Source organism: Tauraco erythrolophus, chromosome 8, assembly GCF_009769465.1.
Source record: "Tauraco erythrolophus isolate bTauEry1 chromosome 8, bTauEry1.pri, whole genome shotgun sequence".
NCBI classification, from domain to species: domain Eukaryota; kingdom Metazoa; phylum Chordata; class Aves; order Musophagiformes; family Musophagidae; genus Tauraco; species Tauraco erythrolophus.
Window position 1 is genome coordinate 43,153,214 of NC_141472.1, and position 14,259 is coordinate 43,167,472.

Here is a 14,259-nt window from a genome sequence, read left to right on the forward strand (position 1 = left end):
TAAATACAGATCTGTTCCCTTTTGGAGAGGAGTTGGCTAATCAGCTAGCTTGATGAACTGTAGTGCTGAACAAACAGTAGGTAAAACACAGCAGATTTTTCATAAAATCTGTTTTAGTAATAGGTTTGTTAATGTCTTGCAAAACTTAAATGAAGTTTTTGAAGTTCTTCGTGTTTTGAGATTAAATGGCTTTAAAAAAAACCTTTGTCTCATAACTACTGAAGGACAGATAATAAAATAATTTGAAGGAACAATGGTTTGAAAAACCTCATGGGTGTGTTGTTTTCAATTCTACTGGAGTTGTTTTTTTTGTATGATATTCATAGCAAAACTCCAATACTTTGCTTTTCGTTTTTTTGGGACAGGAAGAAAATGCAGAGAGTGGAGGATGCTCCAGCAAATCAGAGGAAATCACAGAGGACTGTGAATCGGATAATCCTCCTGAGAACACTGCCCCTGTGAAAAAGTCATCTGTCGCTCCCGTAGCGGAGAGCTCAGCTTCAAACAGCGAGAGAGAGCCGACAAGGGATGCAGCTGGAATGATGCCGGAGGAGCCAACGGTTGGGGAGGGATTAGAAAAAAGCTCTGTGGGAACAGCTTCAAAGGAGCCCTTTGCAGGGGGTGAAAACACTTCCAATGTGAGCAGCAGTTCAGCGTCGAGTGATGTCGTTTCTGGAACACCGCAGCCCGCGAGCCGCCGGCAGTCTTTCATTACCTTGGAGAAATTTGATACTTCAGGGAACAGACCCTTCAGCCTTTCAGCATTAAACAGTTTATCAGAGATGTCCGAAACTGCTTCCGCAGCAGGTAAACGGGAAAATACAAACGTATGCAAGACTAGTGCTAGACTGGAAAAATCTGGAGAAGAAAATAAAAAGCCTTCAAAATCTGAGTCTGAACAAATATTTACTGCAATTCGAAGGCTGACTCGCAGGCAGAGTAAAGCGGAGCACCAAGGAAATAAGCAGTCCAAGCCGTTCACCAGGTCAGAACCAGAGAAAAGCGCACAAGAGTTGTCGTCTTCCAGCAGTATGGAAAATAGTTCTGAACTGTCTCCTACAGTGGAAGACAGGGAGCACGTTCTCCTTGCTCAGTCCCAAGCTCTCTCTTCTACAGAAGTAGAAGTTAAACAAGTTGAAGATGCAGCAGCAGACGTAGAAAAGGTCCAGGCATTAGATACGGATTCTAAAGAAAATACACCCCCAGAGACGATTGTATCCTCAGACCAGGTAACAGGTGATGATAGTCAGGTTCCACACGTGTCTTCTAATCAGAAAGTGCTAAGGCGTTCTTCAAGACGACGGTCAGAAACTGTAGAAAGTACAGCAGGCAGTCAAGATAAGGAAGATGGCCACCAGAGGAGAGACAGACGTAAAGACGACGAAAAATCCGGGCAAAAGAAGGGGCTGCTGACCAAAGATGATGTGTCTCAAAAGCAGAAAGCAGTTTCTGGGAAAACTACAGAAAGTACAAATAAAAAGGAAAGCAACCTGCCCGAGAGCTCTGCTGCAGGGGACTTGAGCTCAAAGGAGTCTCCTGCTTCAAGGGGCCTTGATGAGGAGACGAACAGAAGCGCGAGGAGGTCGGAAGAGAACTTGAAGACCGACGTGGAAGGTCAAGACTGTAGCTCAAATACAGTAGGTCAGAAGAAGATTGAACGCCCACGATACCACACAAGAAGAGCTTCCCAAGGCTTGCTTTCCAGCATAGAAAATTCGGAGGCTGATGGCTCTGAGACCAAGGAAGAAAGCACGAGGAAGAAAAAATCTGGAAAAGTGAAAAATAGAAGTGATTCTCTCGAAGGTAAATGGAAAGATCCACAGCCAGGAGGCCGTAGCCATGATGTGTCTTCCCAAGGAAGCGAAACTAAGAATCTGGGGGAAACAAATAAAGGTGAACTGAGCCGTGACGCCAGCACAGATGCTGCACTGACATCTGGAGCAGGTGACCTGAAAACCCAAGAAGTTCCTACAGATGCCAGCAAGGCTGTGGGATCTGCCAGCTCGAAGAGTTCGCCTGATGCACAGAACGCAAGTGCGGAACACAGCAAGGGCAACACCTGGATGGACTCGTTCACCCACCCAGGTGCGTCTGAGCAAGATTTGAAAGCAGCAGAGGAAGATAAACATGTAGAAAAGCAGACAGACGTAGAAGGTGGCTGTCCAGCTGTTCTGCCCGAGTGTGCACCAGGAGAAAACGTGTCAGGTGGTGATCTTTCTTCTCTGCAAGTGTGCGAGTGTCAGCACAGAAGAGGCAAAAGGCTGAAACGACTGAGGAACGGCGGTTGCCGCTGTAAGAGGTCGAAGCAGCAAGTCACGTCGTTCACTGAGTCAAAAAATGAGAATACTCCTGAACTGGATGAGCCCCAGACCACCCCGGGTCAGACCTCTGTTAACACATCAGAGATGTCTGTTAATTCAAACTTTGACGAGAGCTTGTCCATGGCACCCTGCGCAATGAGCACTCCGTCACATCCTTTGAAGGAACCCGGTGCATTCAGCTTGGAAGGAGAGACAACATCTGAAGAGAACCTGCGAGGGAGCAGTGTTGTGGAGGAGGATCTGGAGAATCCAGAGTGTACAGCAGGTGAAATCACTGACTCCGCAGTGGAAACGAAAGAACCTGCTGATGAGAATGACCAAACTGACCGGTGTCTGTCTGAGTGTGTTTCAGATGAGCCTGGAGACAGCTGGCTGGCTGCAGGGAATCAAAGCCAAGACCCAACAGCTACAGAAAAGGAAGAAATAAGTCAGAGTGGACAACTGGAGGAGATACCGAAGGCACTGCTGGTTGTTAGCAAACCTGAGAAAACACAGATGAATGAGCTGGACAGCAATCAGGGTGATAAAGAAGTAGCTGAGAATACTGTAGGAGAAACTTGCTTTATTCCAGATAAAGAGATGAAGGAGGAATTAGTGGAAACTGAAATTATGGTGCCTGAAAACGTAGCCTTAACCAAAGAAGATGCAGTAGACACCAACAGTGTGGATTCCCCTCAAAAACTGGAAGATCGTGATTCCTTAGCCTTGGTTAATGAAAGCCCCAACAGCATGCAGGCACGCTGCACGTGGTCTCCTTCAGCTTCTCCATCCACCAGCATCTTGAAGAGAGGCATAAAAAGAAATCAAGATGACGATTCCCTGTCGCCCGCTAACAAGGTATTGTGATGTGGCTTGTTCCGTGATACTCACGATTCCTTCCGCTCGTAACGGGGACGTGCAGCAGCGTCTGTGGTGTGATGGGTTCCAGATGTGCTGCATCACTGACAGTATTTCTGTGTTGCAAATGAGCTTATGCTGAAGCTGACGACTTCCAGTTTGCTTTTGGAATGTGCAGGCACTGAGGGGCGTGTTACTGGGGCTGGGGAGGGAGCTTTATTTTGGAAACAGCGCCAAAGTCAGGTGTGCTGCCTGGGTCGCCGTGCGACAGGTGTCACCGCACACCCCCGTGTGCGTGGTCAGGGTCTTGCCACTGGGTTTGGAGCAGCTTTTCCCAAAATGCATTTAACATTTCCTTTAGCAGTTTCTGTCCTTGAGGGAAACATCGTCTGTGTCACTCAAGAACTTTAATTGCAAACCGAGCTGTTGGGTCTCCTCCGCCTTGCCGCACCGGAGTGTGGGGGTTGGAGTTCATGCTGTGAAACCTACTTCTCTCTGAACAGATCCGTCGAGTCTCTTTTGCAAATCCAATTTACCAAGAAGGACTGGCAGATGACATCGACAGGAGAAGTCCTGTCATTAGACCCCATTCTTCACCGTCTTCCCGGAGTCTGAAAATTTTGTCTAATATTCAGGCCAAGGTAAGTTCTGACGTGTGTTCCGTATGCCGTAGGTACTCGCGTTCCCCACGCATCGTAGGTAACGTTGCTGTAGAGCACATTCCTAGTCACTTGCAAACAGTTGTAAGAGCAGAGACTCAGTTAAGTGTAGTGAAGTAGTTGTAACTACCAGGTTCCAGATTTAGCCTGTTTCATTCTGTCACTCTCTGAAGACAGTACCTGAGTTCTAGGTAGCTAGAATCTTGTGATTAACCCAATTCCTACAATCCTGAGAGATATTTTTTCCTCTTTTTTTTTTATCCAGCATATTACCACTCCAACCAAAGGATTTCTGTCCCCAGGATCTCGTAACCCTAAATTTAAGAGCTCAAAGAAGTGTTTAGTAAGAAGTGCTTTGGTTCACATATCTCTTCTATTTTTTTCCTGGATTCAGATGTGTGATAGTTAATTGAATAATTTTTCTGTGTTATTCAAGATTACGGAAATGGCCAAGGAATCGCTGCCTCACCCTACGGAATGTGTGTATCCCGCCTTAGTTGGCTGCAAAGCACCGGTCGATGTGATCTTACCTCAGATCACATCAAACATATGGTACGTTGATAGAAACTGAATTCTTACTGAACCAACAAACCCAAGTATTCTGATGCAAAATGTGAGGACTTACAGACAGCTTTTGCCAGATTTTTTTTTTAAAGGAGGGAGGTTGGCTTAGTGTCCTGGTTTCAGCTGGGACACCAGAACCCCTTTAAATCAACCCATCACACTTAGTGGGGGAGAGACTTAACTATTTCGGAATTATTCTTGGAAGACTGTGAAAAGCTTGCACCCAGGAACACAGGGAGCTTTCTCCTTCTCATGTGGCAGAGCAGGCTGATCTTGGTCTATGAGGAAGCAGTTGGAGCTTTCTGTGTATTGAAGGTGAAGTGGGATTTTCAGGAAAAATCTGCATTTCGGATGCACAAAGGCTGGGTGCAGCTTGGTTTCCAGTCTGAATTTGATAACTTGTCACAACACACGTGCAGGGGGAACTGCTTGGAATGGCCTTTTCCAGTGTATTCAGCTCCTTTTCCTTCCACTGGTATAATGTAGGAGTGGGCTTTAGAAGGCCATTCTCTGGATATAGGATAAACTGCAAGAAGGTGTGCTTCTGCACGGAGAAAACATCGCTTGCATTTGGCATTCCTGTAAGGTTTCTTCCTGCTCCACCGTGCCAGCAGGAAGCATGTGGACTCGGCAGAATAAACTGTTTTCCTTTCTCCCTGCTGCAGCGCCAGAGGTTTGGGGCAGCTCATTCGAGCAAAGAACATTAAGACAGTGGGTGATCTGAGTACTCTGACAGCATCCGAGATCAAAACCCTTCCCATCCGCTCTCCGAAAGTTTCCAACGTTAAAAGAGCTCTTAAGGGATATCATGAGCAACAGGTAAACTTTAATTTTGGTACTCAAAAAGCCAGGGTTGGCCTAATGAGCTGCTAACATCCATCTTGTGGAATAACGTATTCCTCCCTGTTGGAAATAGCACTTCAAAACGTAATCTCTGCCTGTCAAACATGGGAATTCAGGGTGCAGGGGACTTAGTTATTAACTGTAATAATTGTATTTGTTATGACCTTAAAACATGTCCCACTGTGCAATCTTTTTTTTTTTTTCTCTCTCTGACAACACATCTCTCTTCTCTCCCAAAAATTCTTCAGGTAAAATCTCGAGGATTTGAGGAAATAGCAGTGCTTGAAGATGCAGAAAAGCCCGTAAATAATGTGGAGGAGAAACCTCTTTCTGTAGATGAAGAAAAACTTGCCACAGGTACCTCCTGCCTGCTTTTTGCTTGGGATTTGGATGTTTCTGCTGTATTGCTGCTTCCGTTCTCTCCTAATGGGAACACTTGATACTTTTTAATTATTTTTTTTGGTCTGAGAGCGTGTTAATAGCCAATATGACACATTAGATGGGCGATTGAGTTAGCTGCTGTATGAAGCCCTGTAGCTGTGGCTTTCTCAAACTTGTTACCTGTTTTGAGGGAAAGGTGCTGGTTTTCCTTGAAGGAGCTTGCGTAAGTGTGCAAAGAACAAGTCGTGCAGGGCTGCAGGTCCTTGGTGTTCCAAATCCCACCTGGCGTGCGTGTCCCGAGCTGCGGAATGCCCCAGTGAGTGCTGTGGGTCTGGGCAGGCCCGGAAACGAGCAAAAGGAGGCAGAGCGAGTTAAGCGGTGCCTTGTCCCGAGAGGGCTGGGACAGGAGGGGGGACCATTCTCTGGATAACTGTTTTGGGTGCCTAGATTCTTATTGGAGTTCTCTGGTGCATTTTTGGCACTTGGTCTGGTAGCTCAAACAGAGGAATCCATGTTTGTTCTTCCTACAAGATACTTGAAGCGTACTCAGGAGTACCTTCTCCTCAGCTGTCCAGTTTAAAAGTTGGACTTTCTTGGGATAACACGTCATGCCACAGAACACTGGCAGTATCTGAATAGGATCAAAAGCTTTCTTCTGTCCTAAGTTTGATCGTACAATCATGATTAAATATAACGGAAGTCACCACAAAGAAAAGGGTAGCATGGAGCTGTGAGGGGTGCCTTTGTCAGGAGCTCTCCCGGGTGGAACGCGTGCCTCACAGACTGCTCGAAGATGTAACTTGGTACAAAAGAAGCTGTAACATTCCCCTGCAACATGGTTCTGCTTGGATTTAAACCCAGACCACACTGCCCTACTTCCCTTCCTTTTCAGATCTGATGGAACCAGTTGTCTTGAATCCAAACGACCAGCCCACCGCGGACCTTCTGAGCCAAATTGATGCGCTTGCTGCTCAGCTGACTTCAGAAGATCTCCACGGCTATTCGGGAAGCCAGCTTTTTGAGATGCAGGAAAAGCTGGTTGGCATGACAAACTGTATCATGAAAAACCTGCAGTCCCGCTGGAAATCGCCTCCCCATGACAGTTCTGATTAGTTGCTTATGGTTTCAAAGTAAGGAGGATATCGTTACAACAGTTTTTCCCAAAACCTGCTTTTCTTACTGGTGAATTATTCCTTAAACTGGGCATTTTGTACTATAGAAGATTTTTTAACACCTATATGAGCAAAATGTATCATGGCTGTTTTTTTTCATTTGTTTTGTTTTAATTCGTGGGATTGCTTATTCCCCGTTCGAAGTATCGCACTGCTATGCATATTTCTTTCAGGTAGGGAAAGAAAACTTGGATGAGGTTGTGCAATAGCAAAGACTGTGAAACCAAACCAACAGAGCAGTTAAATTATTTTTTTGGATCCGAAGTGTTCTTACTGCTGCAAACCCTTACCTTTGGAAAGCGGGGGGTCTCGCAGCGTTGCTCCTCCGCTGCCCCTGTTTGCTTCCTTTTCACTTGCTGAAACTCGGCTCTCCTCTCAGTGCTGGTTCGTGCTGACTCAGCATAAAACTGCTGTAATTCCTTACAGCACCACCAGTCCAGGAACTCGGTGTTTGACAACTGGGTGATATCTATTTTTGTGTGTATTTTTCTAAGAATCCCACTAAGAAGCTGACAATGCAAAGTCCCCTTACAGGCAAAAAAGACTGCAAAATTCCTCAGGCTCCTTCCCGTGTTCTTTGCAGCAGTTCTCCTTCTGTGGAGAAGCCTTTTTCCTTGGGGAAATGAATGGATTGACAAGAGCTCTTTGTATATTATGTACAGACTTATGATGGCAAACATTGGTTAATAATTTATAATTTTGAATATTAATTGCATGGAATGCATTGCTGCTTCTTGGAGATATTCAGAGAGAGTTCTCGGGTTTTACTCTGGAAATGTAATTTGTAAATATTGTACTGTAGCTATCAAAATGGACATTTATTGAAAGGAATTGCTGCAGGTGTTTTTAGAACTTACACATGGGCAAATAAAACAGCAAATAGGTCCCACGCTTGTTAACATTGTTGTGGTTTGGTGGTTTTGAGTTGTTTTCCTTTCAGAGCTATTCAGGCCCCCCCCTCAGCATTGCTTTGGATTCACAGGGTTTGGAGGGAACTTGGAAAGTCATCACTGCTGCCTTAAGGTAGGAGTAGCTCCTCAAGGAAGTGGTAGTATCTTACCAGTGAGACTAAATATTCTTTGCCCTGTTCATTCATCCAGTGAAGAGCAGGACAGAGAGGTGTCTCAGAGCAGTAATGTGAACAGCACCAGAGACGAGGTGTCTGTAAGTTTTCTTGCTTTCTTGGAAACGTTATTGGTTCCAAATCTGCCTCCTTAGGCTTGTTCAAGCCTTGTATCCAGTGACCTGTACAGATAAGGATGTTCCCAACACATCTGGAAAGGGTGTTAACATCTGTTTAACTGACACCCCTTAACTAACACCCTGGCAGTCCTGAATCCCACTTTGCGGAAGGACATTTCCCTCTCAAGCAGGCTGTGCTGTGAATTCCCTTTGAACAAAGGCCCTTGGAGTTAATGTCACCACTCCTTCCTGCTGTTAACTTGTTTCTAATCTCTATTCTATCCTGGATGCAGCGTGCAGTGGTTTCTTACTTACGTCTTTCTCAGAGACTGGCTGGTACCGGATGCTTCAGCAGATGTTCAGGTATGAAACAATTTGTTCGGATCACTCACAGCCTCTCACTTTGACTTCTGTCCTGGCTGTTGCATCCTCCATCTCCATCCGGGCTCCCTCCCTTTCTCCACCCAGTTTTCTGAGCAAAGCCAGTTTGTGGTGAGATGTACTCACTGGTGCAGAAGAGCAGGGAGCAGTCAAACATACTGCAGAAACACCAGCTTTATTTAGTCACTAATGTACAAGCCGTAACAGCTTTCGACCCCAGAACGGCTGCATGAAAAACACAAGAGCTCAGCAAGCAGGAGGCTTCTGGGTTTGGGTTGGTTTTCCCCCTGCCCACCCCCCAGCTAAATGTTGTTTGAGATAAATAAGCTTAAATGTTGCTTATGTGGAAAAGTAGTGAATCCATTCGAATATTTTAGAGTAGCCCAGAAAAACACTCCCTTTGTGGGAGAATGAATAAAGTAACACGCGGTAGTCTTAGGCACATGTGTAGAATTTCAGAGAAACTGAACTGGATTGCAGTTAAAACGTTGGGATGGTACATGGGGTTGAAAGTCCAGAGTCTTCAAAAAACGTTTTGAAAAGATGTTTCAAGAGTATTTTGCTCTGCAGTTACTTTTTTTTCCTTTTATTTTTTTTTTTTTACCTCCCGGTTTGTAAGGCACTATCCACACGGAAGACAACAAGGCACTTTGGACAAAGTGTTAGACTCAGATTTTCTAAGTTTTACGTTTAGAGAAGCGCCGGCGTGTCCGTGCCATGCAGATGTGCCCTGTGGAAGGACGCGTGTCCCTTCAGACCGCTTCCACATAGTTGGCTGGCAGCATGCCCGTCTTGCCAGTCCTCTGGACGGTCCCGTACATCCAGCCCTCGTCGATGGCTTGGACGTTCACAATCGTGTCGCCGTCTTTGAAGGAAACCTCGTCAGCGTCAGCTGCCATGTAGTCATACATGGCCCGGTAGGTTTTCTGTGAGTTTTGGGAAAGGAGGGGGACAAAAAAAAAAACCAAGAGACCTGTTTATAGCCCTGCTGTCAGCACTGAGCCACAGCTGTTGGTGAGAATCAAAGTGTAAGAGCAGGCTAAGGGCAAGTTATGTTTTGACTCATTTCAGCACTCTACTCCTGGTTTCAGATCACAAAATGTCTTTTCATTAAGGATTTACAAATTGAACTTTCACAATCCTTACCAGTTGTCTCTCTGGAAAGTTAATTTTCAAGTAGAAGCAGCCCCCGTGCTTCTGAGGGGGGCAGCCCACACAGCACCTTGGGTTACCTGTGTGTTTTAGTGACACTGAAGCTGAGCAAAATGTTCTCAGAAGGTATTTGAGCAGCTCCAGCTCCAACTCTAAGATGTTGCCTCCCTGCAGATGTGGGGAGGCCATGCCAAACCCCTTGTCATGTATCTAGAACTCAATCTCAGGAGCAGGAAGAAGTGTTAAAATTGAGTTTTCAAGAACAGGTGAGGGTCTGTCCCACTTCAGCAGATCTGTGACACCTTCACCAGGTTTTGTGCCCAGCCTCAGCCCTGTGGGCAGCACGTTACCGACTCAATCCTGGATTAACGTCAGCTGGAGCACAATGGAGCATCTTAAGCACCATCAGCTCTTGGAGACCTTGGTTGGCAGCTGGATTAACTCCTGTGTCGTAATGCAGCTCATCAGTGTTACTTACACCAGCAGTGGATGGATGAGAAGGAACCGACGACACCGTTGTTTGCTGGGTGGCCACTGACGATGACCGTTGTTGCGGTAACTCGATGGTTTTAGCATGTTTGTAGCCCACTGCAAAAGGAAAATAAAGTTTTGTGTCGTTCATTATGGAATTGGCAATAGGGTAAGGAGCTGCTCTGAATAAAGACCACAGGGGGGGTCATTAGGGGGGTCAGAACTGCCTTTTACCCCCTGAAGTACAACTCTATGCTGGTGGTTATGCCCATAACTCAGCACTTGGCAGGTATACTTCCGTGCTTTTTCCTGGCTAAGGGAATTCCTGAACAGGAGCCCATGACCAGTACTGCCCCGCCAGACAGGCTGGATACCAGTTGGTGTTTATTCACCCATGAGGACGTTTCTGTCCTCCTCGTACCTGTTGCAGCTGTGGTGAAGAAGCCGCTGTTGCTGTAGTAGGACAAATGTTGATCCACGCCGTCCGAGGGTTCCGATTTTTCATCGCCACCACTGATGCTCAAGGCACTGGCAGAGCGGGAGTGCTCCCGGCTGCGGCGCTGGGCTTGGACTGCAAGGAGAAAGTGGGAACCAATTTATGTCTCTGTTTTGGGAGGAGACGAAAATATATATGACTGTGCACATGAATGGAAAAAAGGGTGTGAATTAACCCGTCTGTTTTCAGGGCTGCTCAAAACATTCTATGGACACCAGGCTGAAGTTCTACTCAAAAAGGCACAGTTCATAGAATCACAGAACGGTTTGGGTTGGATGGGACCTCCAAGACCATCTATTTCTAACCCTCCTGCCATGGGCAGGGACACCCTCCACTACACCAGGTTGCCCAAAGCCCCATCCAGCCTGGCCTTGAACACTTCCAGGGATGGGGCAGCCACAACTTCTCTGGGCAACCTGTTCCAATACCTCACCACCCTCAGAGGGAAGAATTTCTTCCTTATCTTTAATCTAAATCTGCCCTCTTTCAGGTTAAAGAGGATGTTGTTACACCCCTGTTGTTTTTAACACAGTGCCCAAAGTTGGCACATAAGGCTGCGCTGGTGTTCAGGCAGCGTGGCCCCAGGCTGTCAGTTCTGCTGACGAGATTTGCACAAGTATAAAACCTATTTGGCACAAACAGTAGAGACTGTGGTACAAACCAGAGATCATATGTAAGCTCCTGGACTGAATATTGTCTTCTGCTGGGTCATAGTCAAAGACGGACCCGGGATTAGTGCGCCACACGCGGAGACCTGCAAGAGAAATGGCATTTGCTGAGGAGCAGCTGGAGCTCAAGAAACTTTTAGAGAGCTCGAGCAGCACACGGCTGTCCTGAACAGGAGTAAAAGTGTATCAGAAAAGGGCAAGTGGCATTTCACAAATTCTATAGCACAGGTTAGGCTTTTTTTAAAAAAAAAAAATTTAATCTACATCATTTAATCCACATCAAGTGAGCTGAGGTATCACTAGTATGCATAGAGATGAAATTAAAAATATAATTAAGAAACAAAAATCTAGCATTACATTGTAAAGGGGGCAGAAGGGGAGAGGCAGACTGCAGATGATCGACAGCTGCTACAAGAGAATATTTTAAAAATGGACTTTGATTAAAAATATCATCTCCAAGTAACAATAAATTTGAATTGCTATGGCTGAGCTGAAATAGAGCACTTTGTGCTTTGTGTAAATGAAGTGCTCGAGTCGTTACAACACGCAGGCTCTGCTCACCTGTGAGGTTCTCTTGATCCTGGTCCACGCGCTTCCGCTCCATCTCCACCACCCGCCGCTGGATGCCCCTGTAGCTGATGTCACTGAAGTCCTGCATGTTCTTCTTCACGCGTTCTGTAATGGGGTCGGTAACTACAGGGGTGAAGCTGCCTTTGCTTTTCTCAAAATCTTCATGGTACTTCACCTGCAAGTTAAAAGGAAATGGCTGCTCTCTGCAGCTTCCGTGATTCATTTTTAGTCCCGCTTACCTCCCATGAATTTCTAGGAAAGAGGTGCACTGCTGTTCTGAACCTTTGCTCTCTCCAATCCAAGGAACAATGACAGAGTGCCTAATCCCAAATATGCCCTTCCTGCAGCCCCTCTTGCCTTTAGCATTTAACAATGTGGATAACCAAACCTGGTACATGCACATTGTCCTTGAGCTGCCAGCCCTGGAATGTCTCAGGAACAAGGATTTATTTAAACCACTTGCTGAGTTAAAAACGCATCGCTGAGTGCTCTTACTGTGGAGATGTGTTTCTGGGTCTCGCGTACACGCCGCATTTCAGGTGTATCCAGTACGTACGCGGCTTTGCCTTGGACTTGTTTTCGGAAACTGTCTGAATAAAGAACCTGCCAGGGGAGAGAAGGAAATGAGCCCAGGGCACAAAGCTGCTCTGTGTCAAGGAACGAGCTGCACTGAAGGAGGAGGAGGAAAAAAAAGGCAGCAGCAGCTGGTGAATAACATTAGAATGCAAAGCAAAATTCTTTTTCATAATTAGGAGAGACTTGGACAGCTCCAGACTTGATCCCAAATGCTCCTTTTTATAACTAAAAGAGCTTTTCTACCTTTTAACCTTGTAACAAGAGGCAGAGGTGATGCAGTACTGATGTTCTCGGTAATATTTTCATGTATTTGACCTGCACCTCGAAGCACTTAATGACACAGAAAGATAGACTCAGTTTTTTTAAAAAACCCCTGATAAAACAGGGTTTTTTTTCAAACTGTTGTTTAAAAAAAACACGACCCCAAACTAAAGCAGTTAATCACACAGAAAAATACACTCAATTGCAGCAGAAAAATTGCTAATATTAAACAATTTGATTTTAGTGTGGTTACTTTATACTTCCAAACTAGGTAGCTGGGTAGTTATGTTAACCCCTGCACTGCTAATTTGAGTAAGGATTTCAGAAATTGAAATGTTACTTTTTAACGTATTTTCATTTGTTGGCTGGACAGAACATACCGAGCTGATGTTTTCTTGGTTGCGTTTAGCTCTCTCCATCTCTGGAGTCATCGGTGTTGGAGTTCCTTTGGCCAGATGTTCCTTGTACAAAACCTGTAGTGCACAAAAAGGGGTCCACAAATCAGGCTGGAATAATTCACAGCTCATTCTGTACACGGTGTTATTGTTTAAGCATACTCATCACTGCAGGGGTAGAAAAGATCTTGGGAAATAAAGCATCTAAAAAGTTACTTGCTAGAGCAAAAGGTAGAAATGAAAGGGAAAAATAGGCCAAAATAAGGAAAACTGAGGAAATGAGGCTAAATTAGAAGTGGAGGTTTTGTTGAGAATGGTTATTTTTAATATAAGGTGGTTGTTTCTCTTCTTTCAGTACCGAGCTAATGTGTTCTTGATTGCGCTTGACTCGCTCCATCTCGGGAGTGACCGGAGTGGGAGTTGCCTTCCCTAAGCCCTCTTTGTACACAACCTACAGATCACAAAGTAACCCAAAGTCACCAATGTGCAAATCAAAAACTGTAATGTTACTGGTTTTAGAGTAAACACCATCCACCACAAAAGAAAAAAAAAATGGTCAGAGGAAAAAATAGTATTAAAAAGTTAATGGAAAAAAAAATCTTTCAAGTTTAATTTCAAGAGATGACTTTCTAAGTTTGAGGGAAAAAAAAAAGAGGGTTAAATAAAATCAGGCAGACTTAAGTTATTTAAAAAAAAAAAAAAAAGTGTTCTATCATATCCCCTTTACTTCTTCCAGCCAATACCGAGCTAATGTGTTCTTGATTGCGCTTGACTCGCTCCATCTCTGGAGTGACCGGAGTGGGAGTTGCCTTCCCTAAGCCTTCTTTGTACACAACCTACAGATCACAAAGTAACCCAGCGTCACCAATGTGCAAATCAAAAACTGTAATGTTACTGGCTTTAGGGTAAACACCATCCATTACAAAAGAAAAAAAAAATAGAGAAAAAAATGGTATTAAAATGTTAATTGACAAAAAAAATCTTTTAAGTAAGTACTGTAATTTCAAGAGATGACTTTCTAAGTTCGAGGGGAAAAAAATTAGAGGGTTAAATAAAACCAGGCAGACTTATTAAAAAAAAAAAAAGATTTATCATATCCCTTTTACTTCTTGCAGACAATACCGAGCTAATGTGTTCTTGATTGCGCTTGACTCGCTCCATCTCTGGAGTGACCGGAGTGGGAGTTGCCTTCCCTAAGCCTTCTTTGTACACAACCTACAGATCACAAAGTAACCCAAAGTCAAAAATGTAGAAATTAAAAAATAATGTTACTGGTTTTAGAGTAAACACCATCCACCACAAAAGAAAAAAAAATGGTCAGAGGAAAAAA

General features: G+C 44.9%; 2 protein-coding genes across 4 annotated transcripts in view; one reads left to right on the forward strand and one right to left on the reverse strand.

Moving 5' to 3' along the window:
* RIF1 (replication timing regulatory factor 1) overlaps positions 1 to 6,869 on the forward strand; it is a 35,965-nt gene extending 29,096 nt beyond the window's left edge. For 2 of the 3 annotated variants that reach the window (XM_086615319.1, XM_086615320.1), the window contains 7 exons: positions 366 to 3,158; positions 3,662 to 3,799; positions 4,083 to 4,160; positions 4,254 to 4,369; positions 5,047 to 5,200; positions 5,473 to 5,581; positions 6,498 to 6,869. In XM_086615319.1, coding sequence (XP_086471445.1) covers positions 366 to 3,158; positions 3,662 to 3,799; positions 4,083 to 4,160; positions 4,254 to 4,369; positions 5,047 to 5,200; positions 5,473 to 5,581; positions 6,498 to 6,718 — 3,609 coding nt within the window. In that variant the 3' untranslated portion in view covers positions 6,719 to 6,869. The remainder of the gene's footprint in view (positions 1 to 365; positions 3,159 to 3,661; positions 3,800 to 4,082; positions 4,161 to 4,253; positions 4,370 to 5,046; positions 5,201 to 5,472; positions 5,582 to 6,497) is intronic. The other variant, XM_086615322.1, reaches the window with a different exon arrangement.
* Positions 6,870 to 8,769: 1,900 nt separating this feature from the next.
* The window catches only part of NEB (nebulin), a 125,373-nt gene continuing 119,883 nt past the window's right edge, over positions 8,770 to 14,259 (reverse strand). Inside the window, 9 exon segments of the mRNA XM_086615581.1 lie at positions 8,770 to 9,266; positions 9,971 to 10,080; positions 10,385 to 10,534; positions 11,121 to 11,213; positions 11,689 to 11,872; positions 12,193 to 12,300; positions 12,915 to 13,007; positions 13,673 to 13,765; positions 14,052 to 14,144. Coding sequence (XP_086471707.1) covers positions 9,093 to 9,266; positions 9,971 to 10,080; positions 10,385 to 10,534; positions 11,121 to 11,213; positions 11,689 to 11,872; positions 12,193 to 12,300; positions 12,915 to 13,007; positions 13,673 to 13,765; positions 14,052 to 14,144 — 1,098 coding nt within the window. The 3' untranslated portion in view covers positions 8,770 to 9,092.